Raw genomic sequence first — 14,839 nt, forward strand, 5'->3', positions numbered from 1 at the left:
GTTCAATACACTCCTCACATTTTTGCAAATATTTGATTTTATTTTATTTTTTTTCATGGGCTAAAACTGAAAAATGACACAAAATGTAAAGTGGTCAGTGTACAGCTTGTATATACCTATTATTATGTATAACTACACTATACATATTTGAGGACTGTCAAAGTTAATGCATGCTATATACCGCAAAATTGACAGCAATAATTATATATGAATAATTATTTATAAAGGCAGATTACTCACGCAATATATTCCTTATTTATTTGGACATAGACATGCTCCTTTATCAGGAAGTGCAATAAGTGAGGAGACTGCTTTGCTCACCTGCAAATTTCACTTCAAAATACACTCCCGACAAGATTTAAGATAAAACTGTTAGCAAGGTTTAACCAAATAAATGACGTGCATTCAAATATAAAATTTAGAAAATATAACTGTATGACATTCTGACATGAAAATTTTGTAATATTAAGCTTTCTTTTTTTTAAAGTTAATTCAAATGACGCAGGTAAACAACTGTGATTAATCAATATTCAAAAGTGTGAATAATCTAAATTCAACAAATCACACAAGCACTAATTAACTGTGATTGATCACGGTTAATCAAAATTTAAAAGTTTAATTCATATAATTTTAACACATTGTTAAAAATGTTTAAATGTCATTTAAAATTGAGCAAGGACATAATTCATGATAATTAATCACAATCAATCAAAATTCCAAAGTGTGATAATCTGATGTTCCTAAATTTGTCGTTTATAAAAAAGATTGTAGATCATTTCAATTATGTAAGCAGGTAATTAACTGTGATTAATCACGATTAATCAAAATTCAAAAGTGTGATTAATATAAATCTAACAAATGTTATGTTTGTAAAAGAAATGTAAAGGTAATTTCAATTATTCAAGCAAGTAAATAACAGTGATTAATAAATGTTTAATTTTTAACAAGCAAAATTCAAAAGTGCACTCGAAAAAATAACCCTCTTAAAAATAATAATAAAGAAATATTACAAAAAAATCTGCCAATGCAACAACAGTAAAGTCAAAATTGTCTTGGTAAGATTTCTTAAAATAAGACATTATATTTTAGCTTTAAAAACGTAAAAGTGATCTTGAAAATCGCAATTACAACTTATTATTAGCTATACTTACTCGTGTTATGAAGTTTTGAATCTTATAACAAATTAGTTTTTTCTTTGGCCTAAAAACAAGTTCTAATGTCTCAATGACAAATTACTATTCAGAGGATGTTTTGACTTGAAATTAGAAAAATATACTTGGTGAGATTGTGAGTTTTTCCAGTCTGTGATTAATCAGAATTTTAAAAATGAATCGTTCGACAGCACTAATTTACTTATAACTATTAGTTGTTTGTATTTTCACTGAGTGGTTGATAGTATGGTAATATGGACATGGGACGCAATGATTGTAGGAATATGATCATCTTCTGTATCGATTTTTAACCATTTACTGTATGCCAAGGTATTCGTGTGACCCTAAAATGCGTAACTTAAAATTGCTAGAATTACGTACAAATTCACGATATCGGATGTGTAGTCACTTGTAGACGCTAATGGTTGATTTTTATTTTGAAAGTACTGTTATACAAGCGTCACACTGACTACTTTACATAATACCCAAAGGTCATTTCTTCAGTATTGTCCCATAAAAATATATAATGAAATATTTGCAGTAATGCAAGGAATGTGCATACTTTTGTGAGGTACTGTAACGTTACTACTACATTCGTGTCATGTTTCAACATTTCAGTGTGGCCCAAAGCTGCTGCTTATGTTCTCAATTTACAGAGCTCACATGCTGGATGAAATCTACTTTTTCATGTTGTTGAAAAAACATTTTTCAAGACCTCAAATTTGGAAGAAGTCCCTAAAGTTGAGATGTTTACGTTTGATGAACGTGATTTCTTTGTTCCATAACCAAATGCAATAAGTGGAAGAAGAACAACCATCATTTGGTCTTCTTCTTTTTTTTTTCCTCCAATGTTTTGCCAGTTACAGGCATCGACAACTCAGTACCTCAAACTGTCACTCCATGCAAACTACTTCATTCAGTACTTCAAATAATATGTACTCCTCATTGCTACTACTCCTGGAGAAGTTGTTACACTTTTATGTCCTGCTTTTTGTATAGTTTTCTTTTAACATTGTATTTTTTTTGTATTTCCAAATGCTTGTAGAACTGTCCGATCATAATGATGTATATTACATCAGTTTTGGTTTATTAAAATGTTTCCATTTTCTAAGACAGTATGTTATTAAAGGGGTCTTCAGAATGTGAAAGAGTGTACAGTATTTATTTACTCCATTTAATCAGCTGTTTTTGATGGCCTGTGGTGCATTCCAAAACACTTAAACAATAGATATGTATACTTTATTGATAGGAATTAGTATAACTTAAAAAGTAATAACTATGTCGTGTTTTCATTTGGAGGCAAAGAAAACGTTTTACTTCATTCTTCAACAACGTGCAGTACTCTCTTCTTTCCCACTTCCGGGCTCACCCATTAATGGTTCCTCTGTGCCCCATGATAGTGTGACGCATAACGTAAACCCGTTCAACCCCAGGTGCTAACAACAATACACCACATCCCCCTTTCTAGTTCGAAAATATCTTTAGCGGTAACATCCTTTCAATTAACTTTCACTTCTATTAATCCTCTTATCTAAACATTGAGAATCACTGTACCATGAACTGTTCCTTCTCATCAAATAATGTTCTACAATTAGACATATTCAAATCACATTCAGAATCTTTTATAACATGAACTAAATTCTCTACCAAGTTGTATTCCAATGTTCGCAAATAATTTTTCCAAAATCACATTTCTCCCCTCAAATGACACTTTCTTTCTTTTTACAGGTCTAGTCTCTTTGGTTTTTTTTAACTTCTCTGCCCGACCTCGTCCTCACACCACAAGGTGTGTTCAGAGAAGGTTTTGGTGGGGGGCAGAGTTCTTGAGCCTGTGCATGGGAGATTGTCACCCTGCTCGGGTGGGTTTTCATCCTGAGGCTCCGGCATATGCACAAAATGTTGACGATCCCTTCGCAAGGTTCCTTGCGGCCCACACACCTGATAGGAACGTGGGCTGGGCTGCACAGAAGTCACTGACCCTTGTGCCTCTGTGTCAATAATCCAAACCTGATCTCCAGGTGTCAACTTTGTCAGATCTCTGTGTCTCTCATTGAAGCACTTCGCATCCATCAGTTGCTTCTCCTGCTCCTTGCGCTAGAAAATCTGGCATGTCTGGCACAGCTGGCTGTAACTTCTCCGGAAGGATAGGTAATTTGGTGTAAAGGCACCGCCACCGTGACACAAGAACACTATAACATATGTGGACCTAGTTGGGCTGAGTTGTGCTATTGCCATATATCTGGAAAAATAGTCCACTTACAGGTAGGTTTTCTTTCTCAAGGTGATTAGATCAGCTCCTAACTTTTGCCAGGGCCCATCTGGGAATTCGGTCTACAGCAGAGGTTCTCTTGGATTAACCCTTTCTCTGATGCATTCTCTGCAGTTGAGCACTAGCTCTTTTATTTGGCTGCTCAGTCCAGGCCACCACACTGTCTGGCTCGCACGCTTTCTGCACTTAGACACCCCCTGGTGCCCCTCATGTGTCTTGTCCAGGACATCATTCCTCATGTTCCCAGTAATCACTAACCGTATGCCACACAAGAGCAGACCGTTGTACACACTCAGGTTTGCCCTCTCCTGGCAGTAGTGTTTGACTGGGCCCTGTAACTGATTTCTGTCTGGCCAGCCCTCAACTGTCGGCACAAAGCTGTTCTTGGAGCTCGGTTTGATACTTGTCACTTGTAAGAAGACTGTCAATCACAGAGTCAATGTAGATGTTGGTGTCTTCCATCAGGTCGGTGTATGTTCTTGTCGTACTGTTTTTAAACGGGGCAGAGGAGAGTGTGTCATCAGTTTTGAGGCTCTTTCCAGGCATTGTGTACGTTTGTAAGAGTACCTCATTAAGTGCACCCTGAATCTATGTATTCTAGGTGGCAGCGCATCCAGTGCCTGCCCACCCAGTAGGCTGACAATCGTCTTATGGTCGGTTTCCAGTTCAAAGTGTAGGCCCAGGATGAAATCGCTCTCACAGCCCCATATCAGCGCTGTTACCTCTTTCTCCAGCTGCGCATATCGCTGCTCGGTGTCAGTCTATGGTGGTTAGTAAAAATGCTCCTGTGTGCGCACGTCACTGCTCTTGTTTATGGAAGAAATGATGAAGGTGATTTATCACCTCCTAAAAGGCAGAGAAGCAGATTGCTGGACTTTAAGCAAGGCAAGCTCTCTGTGGCCGCATACTCCAAAGACTTCCGTATTCCAGCTGCAGAAAGAGGATTTGGTGACACTGCTGTATGCAGCATTTTTTGCAAGGGATATAATCGTCACATCAATAACAAACTTGCAAAACTGCCACTCTTGACACCCTCATTGACTTAGCCATTCGTTCTGATGACAGAATTCGCGAGGGCGATTGAGAAGACGCTAAGACATATAGCTGTTACCTATTCACCTAAGGGAGTGATACTGACAGCGGCAGGAATCGACCCAGTGAACGTTCCTGCCATAACCACCATGTCAGCCTAACGACGCTACTGAGGTTCCAATGCAGCTCGGGGTACAAGTCACCACAGCTGAGCGAGCTCGTTGGCGAAGATTACGCCCTCGGCCGTTACTGTGGAAGTCTGCACCACCACATTTCCAACTGCTACCTTCGTAATCTGAAACAGACCCCCCTCCTTCTCCTCCTGCGGGGATCAACAAACAGCTTTCTACTAATGGACTGTGTGAGTACCCTCAGGGACCTAGACCTGGAAAGAGACTTGAACTTTCAGGAACTTAGTCAGGTAGGAAGCAGTGTCAACGATTGTTGCATTTATTTACTCACGGGGAGACAACTGCTTCATGGACTCGAACTTTGTGGCTCTGCATAAGATTGCTGAAATTAAAATTTGCTCCCGAGGAGGTTCAATCTTTAGATGGCTGTTTATTTGCGAGGGTGACGCACCAAACTGAGACTTTAGCTTTACAGCTATTGGGTCATTACCATGAGGCGATACGCTTCTTTACTTTTCCATGTCAGTCAACACCCATTGTATTGGTCTCTCATGACTTAAACTGCATCTTACCACTATTGATTGAGATAGGATTACCCTTGAATTGGAGCACCATTTGCCAAGCTAATTGTTTGTGTTACGCTGTTCCCTCGACAGCCACGCCTAGCCATGTTAGTGAGAACATTCGTCTGTTGGGGGGTACCTGCCAAATATCATGACCTCTAACAGGTGTTTAGTAACGACCATTCACCCACATCATTCTTATGACTGTTTCATTAAACTCCTCCCCGGGGCAATGTTACCTGTAGGAACACTATCTGTCAGGTCCCGCATTAAGTGACTATATTTTTTTTGCGTGGGGTTCCTGGTGTGGACTGCGCTGAGTTGGGTTAGGGCGGGCGCTGGCTCTGTTTGACAGGGGGCGGACTCGCGTGACTTCATGTTAGACTGGTGTGTAGCGCCTGCGGGGTCATGGGCTGTGGGAGGGGGGCGGCCTCCTGTCCGTAGTTCTTGGTTGTCTCGGTTGTTTGGGCAGTGTGTGTGTTTGTCCGGGTTTGGATTGGTAAGTGGAGTCTTTAAGTGGGGGGGGGGGGGGGGGTGGTTATGTCTCTTGTTTGTGTGTTGGCGTTTAGGCTGACTGGCGAGCTGGTCTCAATGGTCCTGTTGGCGTGTGGTTGTCAATCACAGTTTTTATCGGTCGCTTTGATTTGATTGAGTGGTGCTGGTTGTCAGGGGTATTGCAGCCGTTGTTTCTGCACCACACAGACTAGACCAGCATCAGGACCAGTCTCGTTAGCACCCCTAGTGGTAGGGGCCACTGGTGTTTCCCAGACAGCAACTCGATTCAATCTGCAATTCAATAATATTTACACATAATCATAGTAAATATAATCTAGTGTGCAGTAGAGGCAACATATAATGATAACTGACATTTATCCAGCAAATAAAGCTTCCAAAATGTCAAGAAAAGGGGAAAATAGTAAACTCATCCAAAGTCAATAGGGACCACAGCTGTGCCACTGGTCACGACCAGTCTCACTAGCACCCCTAGTGGTAGGGACCACTGGTCTCTGCCAGACAACAACTATTTGATCTGCAATTCAATAATATTAACAAGTAATCACAGTAATTATGGTGTAATGTGCAGGTGAGGAAATATAATATGATCTCTGAAGTTTATCCAGCTAAAATAGCGGCCAAAATGTCCAGAAAAGAAAGCAAATAGTAAGGCCCATTCAAAGTCAATAGGGACCACAGCTGTGCCACTGGTTGTGACCAGTCTCATTAGCGCCCCGAGTGGTAGGGACCACTGGTCCCAGGACAGACCACAGAATTGGCTACAACCCCCTCTCGTCCATACCCAACCAGCTTCTACTCCTCTTTGAGCAGCAGAAAGAACACAATGCCAGGGGATTGTGCTGCGTATCGGTTGTATTCGGACACGTGACTTTTGAACAGAGGTGAACGAAGTGGTGGGCCACCAAATCAACATGGCTACTGTGCAGCAAACAGGGTGGGACCTATCTGAGTACGCAAGGGGCCTAGATCTTACCACTAAAAGCCGATACGAGCAAAAAATGCAAACTATGCAATAGTATATACGGTATCCCTTTACATTATCAAAATAAGATTTCTCAAGGTATTTCAAGGATTATGCTCCAGTCGCGTTCTCAGACATGTTAAACTATCTGGTGCTCCACACATCATTCTACAAGACGAAACACATGCACTTCTTTGTGTGTGGCTGGTTCATGGAAATTGGTATCAAGTGCATTGTTTTTGCTCAGTAAAGGTTGTATTTCATGATTTATTTTCGCGTCTACATTAATGTTTGTTGCTTTGTTGTTGTTGTTGTTGTACGTGCCATTTACGAGTACCGTGTTTTCCCCCTTTCTGTTTGAATAAAATAGGAGCTCCAAGGAATCCTGGATGAACCTGTAGGTGAGCACATAGCGATGAACTTTGAGCAGTTCTGGAATCATCAGCATCCGTGTGTCCATATTGATGACAAATCCGATCACGTAAAATTACCTGCACACTAAAAAAGTTGTATTAGTTCAAGCAAGAACCTAAAAAAAAGCACCATGTAATGTTGTTCGGTCAAAGCAGTTAAATGAATTTCAACTATCACATCCATCAGTAATGTGAAACCAACAATTGTTGAAGTCCTATCACAGGGACGCAAACTCACAGAGAATGAAAATTGTAAACAAACTACTAGGACGGATATATAATTAGTTTGCATCAATGTTTTAAGAACGAGATCAGTATTTTGTTTAGCTTATACAGTGTACCTTTAAGACAAAGGAACAATACCATTTCTAGTGGTCTAGTGGTCCCCGGGTGGACCACTAGCCTGTGCATCGGTTGGGGACATCTCTGCGCTGCTGACCCGTCTCCGCTCGGGATGGTTTCCTGTTGGCCCCGCTGTGGACTGGACTCCCGCTGATGTGTTGGATCCACTGTGGACTGGACTTTCACAATGTTATGTCAGACCCACTCGACATCCGTTGCTTTCGGTCTCCCCTAGAGGGGGGGGGTTACCCACATATGCGGTCCTCTCCAAGGTTTCTCATAGTCATTCACCGACGTCCCACTGGGGTGAGTTTTTCCTTGCCCGTATGTGGGCTCTGTACCGAGGATGTCGTTGTGGCTTGTACAGCCCTTTGAGACACTTGTGATTTAGGGCTATATAAATAAACATTGATTGATTGATTGATTTCAGAAATGAGAGAACTCATGCAAGAACATACACTGAATACAAAAACAAGACTTTGTTGAAAAACATTTAAAAGGAGATGATTATACTGTATAAACATACTTACCATCCATAACATTGATGTTGTGTAATACATCATATCTAGAAGCATCCAGGACCTGCATTACATTGCAAACAAGACGAACAAAAAAAAAACAGTGAAATACTTTGAAATGAGCATCATTTCAGTAAAAAGTGTTGCAGTGACACTTGTGTGATACATGTCTGCTAAACATTTCTTTAATAAAACTCAAAATTGTGAATACATCAACAGCCAAATTGGCTTGATGACAAATGATGTCGTTCAGTTGTTTGTTTTCCAGTACATTTATACGAAGACATGACAGCAAGATTGCTCTCAGTGAATTACATGTGAATACATCCATCCATCCATCCATTTTCTACCACTTATTCCCTTTGGGGTCGCGGGGGGCGCTGGAGCCTATCTCAGCTACATTTGGGTGGAAGGCGGGGTACACCCTGGACAAGTCGCCACCTCATCGCAGGGCCAACACAGATAGACAGACAACATTCACACTCACATTCACACACTAGGGCCAATTTAGTGTTGCCAATCAACCTATCCCCAGGTGCATGTCTTTGGAGGTGGGAGGAAGCTGGAGTACTCGGAGGGAACCCACGCAGTCACGGGGAGGACATGCAAACTCCACACAGAAAGATCCCGAGCCCGGGATTGAACCCATGACTACTCAGGAGGCAGATGCACTATAACCCCTCTTCCACCTTGCTGCCCGTGAATACATTCTGTGCAAAAAAAATTGCCAGTCAATGTTATACTAATTATATTTATTTTATACCAATATTGTGTCAGTTGTAATCTAAGTCAGCGTTAAAGACAAGGACTAACAACGTCTCAGTTCATATTTTGAACACTGGCAATAAATATACAGTAGTTAACTAAGCAAACTGGCATCAATTTCGTTGGTGGGCACAAATACAGTACAATAATTTTTGAATCACAAAATATAAAAAATAGTAATGTTCACTCTTACTTGTGAAACGTAATCCCCCGCAACCGGTTTTCCACGGTCCGCCGATTTGTGCAAGAATAAGCAGCAGAATACTCTGCCATCGTATTCTTCCTCGCTCAAAGAGGAGTAGAATACCGGTTCAAGATGGCGGCCAAATTTCATTCAGGTATGATATTTATGTCTACAACGTAGCCAACGTCCGTATTGGTGACGTCACGTAAAAACCGCCCACTCCGAGTGTTCCAAGTACCCATTGATTAACACGTCCACGGACACATGTTAAATACTAAAACTTATGTGATTTATTTATGTAATGAACTACTAACATGTCAACAACAATAGAAAAAAAAGTCGTGCTTCACTTTGATAGGTATCTAACGCTCTTTCGTAGTGAAGCCATTTTTTTTAGTGTGACGTCAGAAGAAACGTCCCTGTACATCGAACGTGCTCTCGCGAGGTTAGGCGTTACCTAGCAACTATTACAAACCCTTGTCAAATTACAGCGGTCCAACATTAAGGACTTTATATACAGTGTTTGATCCTCTGCGGTAAGTCCTCCGGAATTTAAAATGGGTGTACTTGATATTATGAAATGTAAAAATAAGTCCTGTTGAATGTGAGGCGTTATTTGAAAATATAACACGTTTTTAGTGCATTACTTGAACGTGATATTCAGAATGGGTTGTGGAAACTTGTCAAAGAAGTTGCACCTTGGTAGTAATGTTCATTATTTAAGGTTCTTGCTGTGTATCTGATTCCAATGTATTGACAGGGAAAGGGAAACGCAGGGGAAGACATGGCCGAGTCACTGGAAGAGTTCCAGACGGTTCTCAGTGGGCTCACTGAGGACCAAGAGGACCCAAACATGGACAAGTTTCGTGAAGAGTATGAGAAGCTCCTCAATGTCCTGACCAAGTCCTACGGAAATGAGAAAAGGCTCATGACCAAGTGCAAGGAACTCAGTGCAGAGATTGCTTCAGCCTCAACCAAGTTTGATGCTGCTGTAAAGATGACCCAGGATGATGAGACAACGATATCGTCTCTTAAAACGGTAAAGTATTTATTTATTGTTGTTTATTTTTATATTATATTTACTGTATACAGTCGGGAAAATGAGTACTGATTTTATCAGTCTACCATATAGGCGGATCACACGCTATGGATCTGTTGGGGGCCCCTGTTTTTCGTGAATAAGTGCATAATGACAGGGCAAATAATGGCAAATTTCCCAAGCATTCTAACTGTCCCCGTTGGCATGCTGTGTTAGTGCTGGGCTTGTATATAGTAGCTGCAAAAGTGCCAGGAACATATGCAAGAATGTTAAAATGTGTTATTTTGCACACAAAAAAAATTATACAAAAAAGGGAATTAGTTTTTGTACAAAACATGCATAAAATTAAATTCAAGTTGGATGAAAAAAAGACTATAAGAATAAGAATCAATAAAAGTAACATGACTGAAAGTAACAGGCGTGAGTTAAATACTACTCATAAAATATAGCCATGCTTATAGAATAAAAGAAAAGATAATTCAGTAAACATGACGTGTGGAATTTTACAAAAGTTTTTAGAGGAGTAATGTGTTAGGGTTAAAGCAGGGGTGTCAAACGTACGGCCCGAGGGCTGGATCAGGCCCGCAAACAGGTTTTATCCGGCCCGCGGGATGAGTGTGCTAAGTATAAAAATGTACCTTAAATTTTTGAATGAAAGAAACAGCTGTTCTAAGTGTGTCCACTGGATGTCGCAGTAGCAATTATTTCTATCTTTGTAAATGATGCTACATATATACAAAATAAACTACATGATGTTAGTACATCAGTCGAGGAAAATTATCAAACTACATAAATAATGTCCTGTAATTAGATTTTTTTTTATCTTGATGGATTGAAAATGAACACCAAAGAGTTCACTGATGAACATTATCACATAATGTATTCATAAATATATAAATAACAACAAATAAATTATTAAGTGTAAGTGTAAAAAAAAACCAACAATATTATGATTTGTACGTTTGTGCTTGTTCTATTTTTAAACGAAGAAAACAATCTGAAGTTGTCCATTTTTAAGTTATCATGCCGTGATTTTACCAGTCCGGTCCACTTGGGTGTAGATTTTTCTCCATGTTTCCCCCGATCTAAAATTATTTTGACATCCCTGGGTTAAAGGATACATTCAGGTTAATTTTAAGGGGAACTACTTATTTGAGCCCTTACCAAATAGCAACCCTGCCGACCAACTACAAAAAAAACAAAAGAAAGTCACGTTTTGCATTGGGATCAAATACTTACTCCATGTACTGCATCAAATACACATTCATGTATAACCTCTATTCATATATGTCTATTTTCCTGACAAATGCTAAATCCTCAATCGGTTAACCTGAAATGTTCTTCCCTCACACTACAGGAAGTAGAAAAAGCTTGGAAGATGGTGGATACTGCTTATGTTAAGGAACAGGCCCAGATGGAGATGATCAAGAATCTACAAGAGGAGGTTACCGGCCTAACACAGCTAGCAGAACAACAAAGTATGGCTTCCGCCAACCAAGATCAAAGGTCAATCATTTATCCATCCATCCATTGTTTACTGCTCGTCCCTCTTGGGGTGGTCACGGCTGGAGCCTATCCCAGCTGCACTCGGTACACCCTGGACAATTCGCCACCTCGTCACAGGGCCAACACAGATAGACAGATAACATTCACACACACACACTTGGGCCAATTTTAGATTAGTATACATTTTTAGTAGGTCATATCCTCCAAGAATGAGCTGTTTTGTTTGTGCAAATTCAACCGATTTCAGCAAAATCATGTCCAATCCTCGCAACACATTTTAGTTAATCATCGTTATTTTTGCCAATCTAATTTGCAGGTTCAAACACACACGTCAACTGTCTAATCAAAATGTTTACGTGTATGTGTACTATGAATAGCAACATGTAACAATACTTCAACTTTTTATATTGCTCTAACAGTACAACTCTCATAGTCACTCAGACCTTCATATTCCTGTCTACAGCACTAAGCCTTCTGGGTAATGTAGTAAATAAACATTTAGCAACAAACCCACATCTTCACTTCCTTCATAGCATCATATTTCCTCAGCGCCTTGTATTTAATCGTATTACTAAACCAGCACAAACGTAGCACATACTTTTGGGAGAAGTTTGGCGAGTTTTGGACAAGGTGGGGCTGGGTGACATTGCTGGTCAGAAAAAGTATTTTAGAATTACCTAAAAACATTTACATCACAAACATAGCACAAATAAATGGCAGTTGTATTTACATTTTTGCAATGACATGAGGGACCAACTTCACACAGGTTTTCGACTTCCTTTAAAAAAAATACCCCTGTAGATCTGATTAGTTCCAAGATCTCCACAAAAAAGTGGGGGTAAACTACGTGCAATGTGTTGGAACATAAAAAAACGTTTACCATTGACACACATATAACATACACGGAAAAATGTCTGCAACTTGTGTATGACAGAGCAGACATCGAACAATAAGGCAGCCTTTGGTGGTGCATCTTTTTACCGTACACTAATGTGCTGTTACTCCCCTATAGTGTTTACATTGTTAACATAACGAGTGAAACATCAATGTTTGTTTTCGAAACTACGCACATGATAGACATATTGAAATCCTGTGTTTTTTGGGGTTAAGTTTACAAAAAACACTTCAAACATTGATAAAAAATCACCAGCTGATGCAATGTTAGTGATTAAAACAGCAGCTATAAACCATTGTTATGGTTGTACATGTTAAATCAAGAATGCAGAGAAGGCGATGTGCAGGTAAAAAGCATATATTTAATGTTGAAAAAACAAAGGTAGCACCAGACTGGACCACGGGTATGACAAAACGAAAAAAAATACCATGCAGGTGCAGAGGCCAAAATATACGGGCCTGAAACAAGGCAAGGGAAGGTAAAGCAAACGGGATGTTGAGACACTAAACAACCATCACAAAAAGTCAATAATGGCCAGAGAAGAAGCCACCTGATTAATAAAGACAGGTGTTGTCTCGGGATTGTCAGGAATCAGGAACAATTGAGGGGATCAGTGCTCAGAGGTGAAGTGGCAGAAGATGGAAGCAGACAGGAAGTAGAAACATAAAAATAAGAGCGTTGAAACAGAAATAATACCAAACACAGGAAAATAATAAACATAAGACCAAACTGTCATGTGTCCTCTTGACAACCATAGCAATACATGCCGCAACTTTGTGAAGATCATGCTACAAAATCAGGCATTTTGAGCTGTGAAATCCTGGAGGGATCAGTAATTGTTTAGATAAATACATGAGTACCAAATTGTGCTTGCAGTGACTTGCTGAAAATGATTGAAGATTTAACAAATGAGCGCGATCGCCTGCTGACAACAGTCGAGAGTCTCAGGGAACAGTTGAGCATCGCCAGTACGAGCAAGCAGAAGGCAGAGAACCAAAGGGAGGCTGCCTTAAACAACATTTCCCAGGTGTGAGAGACATTATTGACATTAAACATTATTGATTGTGATGATTGAATTCAGCGTCCGTTCCAAACTATTGCTCTTTCTCTGTGCAGCTTCAACATGAGATTCAGTTGCAGCAGAACGACATTTCCCGTGAGCAGAGGTTGAAGGAAAAACTGGAGAAGGAGTTGAATGAGCTCAGCATTAACATGGAAACCAAGATCAGAGAGATACTAACACTGAAAAAAGACGCCCAAACATTCAAAGAGGAACAGCTGAGATCAATGCAACAACTGAAATCAATGAAGGTAGTAAATTCATCAATTTGGTATTTGTTATTGATCCTATGATAGGATAAATGACTATTGTTAGAGCAAACTCAATCAATCAATGAAAGTTTATTTATATAGCCCTTAATCACAAGTGTCTCAAAGGGCTGCACAAGCCACAACGACATCCTCGACTCAGATTCCACATCAGGGCAAGAACAAACTCAACCAAATGGGAACAACGAGAAACCTTGGAGGCGACCGCATGGGCGACCGGTGCAATGGATGTCGAGTAGAACTCCCATGCACTCTTCCATTGATTACCCTATTGTTGGAACTCAGCTTACTCCTGCCAATACAGGGGTAACCGGTTTAATGCCAGCTTGGACCCAGCCTGAACACAAATTTTTGGAGCTATTCTACGTTACGTATCAAGGTCTATGTTTACTTTAAGTCCCCCCCTAAAACATGAACAGCTCATGCTTAAGGTACTGGAGTGCAACCTTCTCATGCCAAACCCAGCGGTTGTTGGTGTTGTTGGTAGCGCCTGACCAGTGTTGCCTCACAGTCCATGGGGTGGTTGCTCCAGTTGGGATCTCAGAAGAGGAGAGAGATAGTCAAGAAAGGGAAGATCACATATGAAAGAGGCAACTCTCATTGGGTTCTCCTGGAGGTCCGCAGAAGGGAGAAGTATGGGGTGTGCTGGGCAGTCAAAGATTTGTGGACTCTCTTTAGCCTGCTAATTGAGCTGCTCCTGTGGAATGATGTCTACAAGGGCCTGCAGGGTTTTGCCTTTTAAAGTAAGTGTCACTTGGACCGCTGTTTCTTCTGGTCACCAGTTGCTGAACCACGCTTCTATTCGCACCTGGATGCGGTAGCTTTTGAATACAACGAGATATTTAATACAAGTTTGATAAAAAGGAAGAGTTTAGCTTGTACAAGGAAGTAATTTTTTTCCAAAACCAAACAGAACAAATACCAGAGGGTCATTACTGCAGTAAGACCCATGGTTCCATCAACCAATGACACGTCATATGACCGTCACTAAGTAGAGTCCGGGTTGTTTAGCCAGCCAACTGTGCATTCTGTCAAGGAGAGGAGTTAAATTCATCAATCAAAATGTACTTATTGTCCTGAATCACAAATGTCTCAAAGGGCTGCACAAACCGTAATGACATCCTCGGCTCAGATCCACATCAGGCAAGGAAAAACTAAACCCAATGGGGACGACGAGAAACCTTGGAAGGAACTGCAGATGTGGGTCTGGAGCGCCATGCACGGA

General features: G+C 40.4%; 1 protein-coding gene and 1 long non-coding RNA gene across 3 annotated transcripts in view; one reads left to right on the plus strand and one right to left on the minus strand.

Moving 5' to 3' along the window:
* Positions 1-2,358: 2,358 nt before the first annotated feature.
* On the minus strand, positions 2,359-9,012 carry LOC133650744 (uncharacterized). 2 transcript variants are annotated; one of them, XR_009826286.1, is made up of 4 exons: positions 8,855-9,012; positions 7,909-7,960; positions 3,988-7,121; positions 2,359-3,907 (listed from the first exon to the last, which is right to left on the minus strand). It is a non-coding gene; the product is annotated as an uncharacterized LOC133650744 (long non-coding RNA). The 2 variants fall into 2 exon arrangements; XR_009826285.1 differs by having other exon boundaries at positions 2,362-4,266.
* Positions 9,013-9,305: 293 nt separating this feature from the next.
* Positions 9,306-14,839, plus strand: part of cfap58 (cilia and flagella associated protein 58) — a 35,332-nt gene continuing 29,798 nt past the window's right edge. Inside the window, exons 1-5 of the mRNA XM_062046427.1 lie at positions 9,306-9,381; positions 9,606-9,884; positions 11,242-11,390; positions 13,162-13,312; positions 13,402-13,596. Of these exons, the coding sequence (XP_061902411.1) occupies positions 9,630-9,884; positions 11,242-11,390; positions 13,162-13,312; positions 13,402-13,596 (750 nt within the window). The 5' untranslated portion in view covers positions 9,306-9,381; positions 9,606-9,629. The remainder of the gene's footprint in view (positions 9,382-9,605; positions 9,885-11,241; positions 11,391-13,161; positions 13,313-13,401; positions 13,597-14,839) is intronic.

The sequence above is a fragment of the Entelurus aequoreus genome, linkage group LG05 (genome assembly GCF_033978785.1).
Source record: "Entelurus aequoreus isolate RoL-2023_Sb linkage group LG05, RoL_Eaeq_v1.1, whole genome shotgun sequence".
NCBI lineage: Eukaryota > Metazoa > Chordata > Actinopteri > Syngnathiformes > Syngnathidae > Entelurus > Entelurus aequoreus.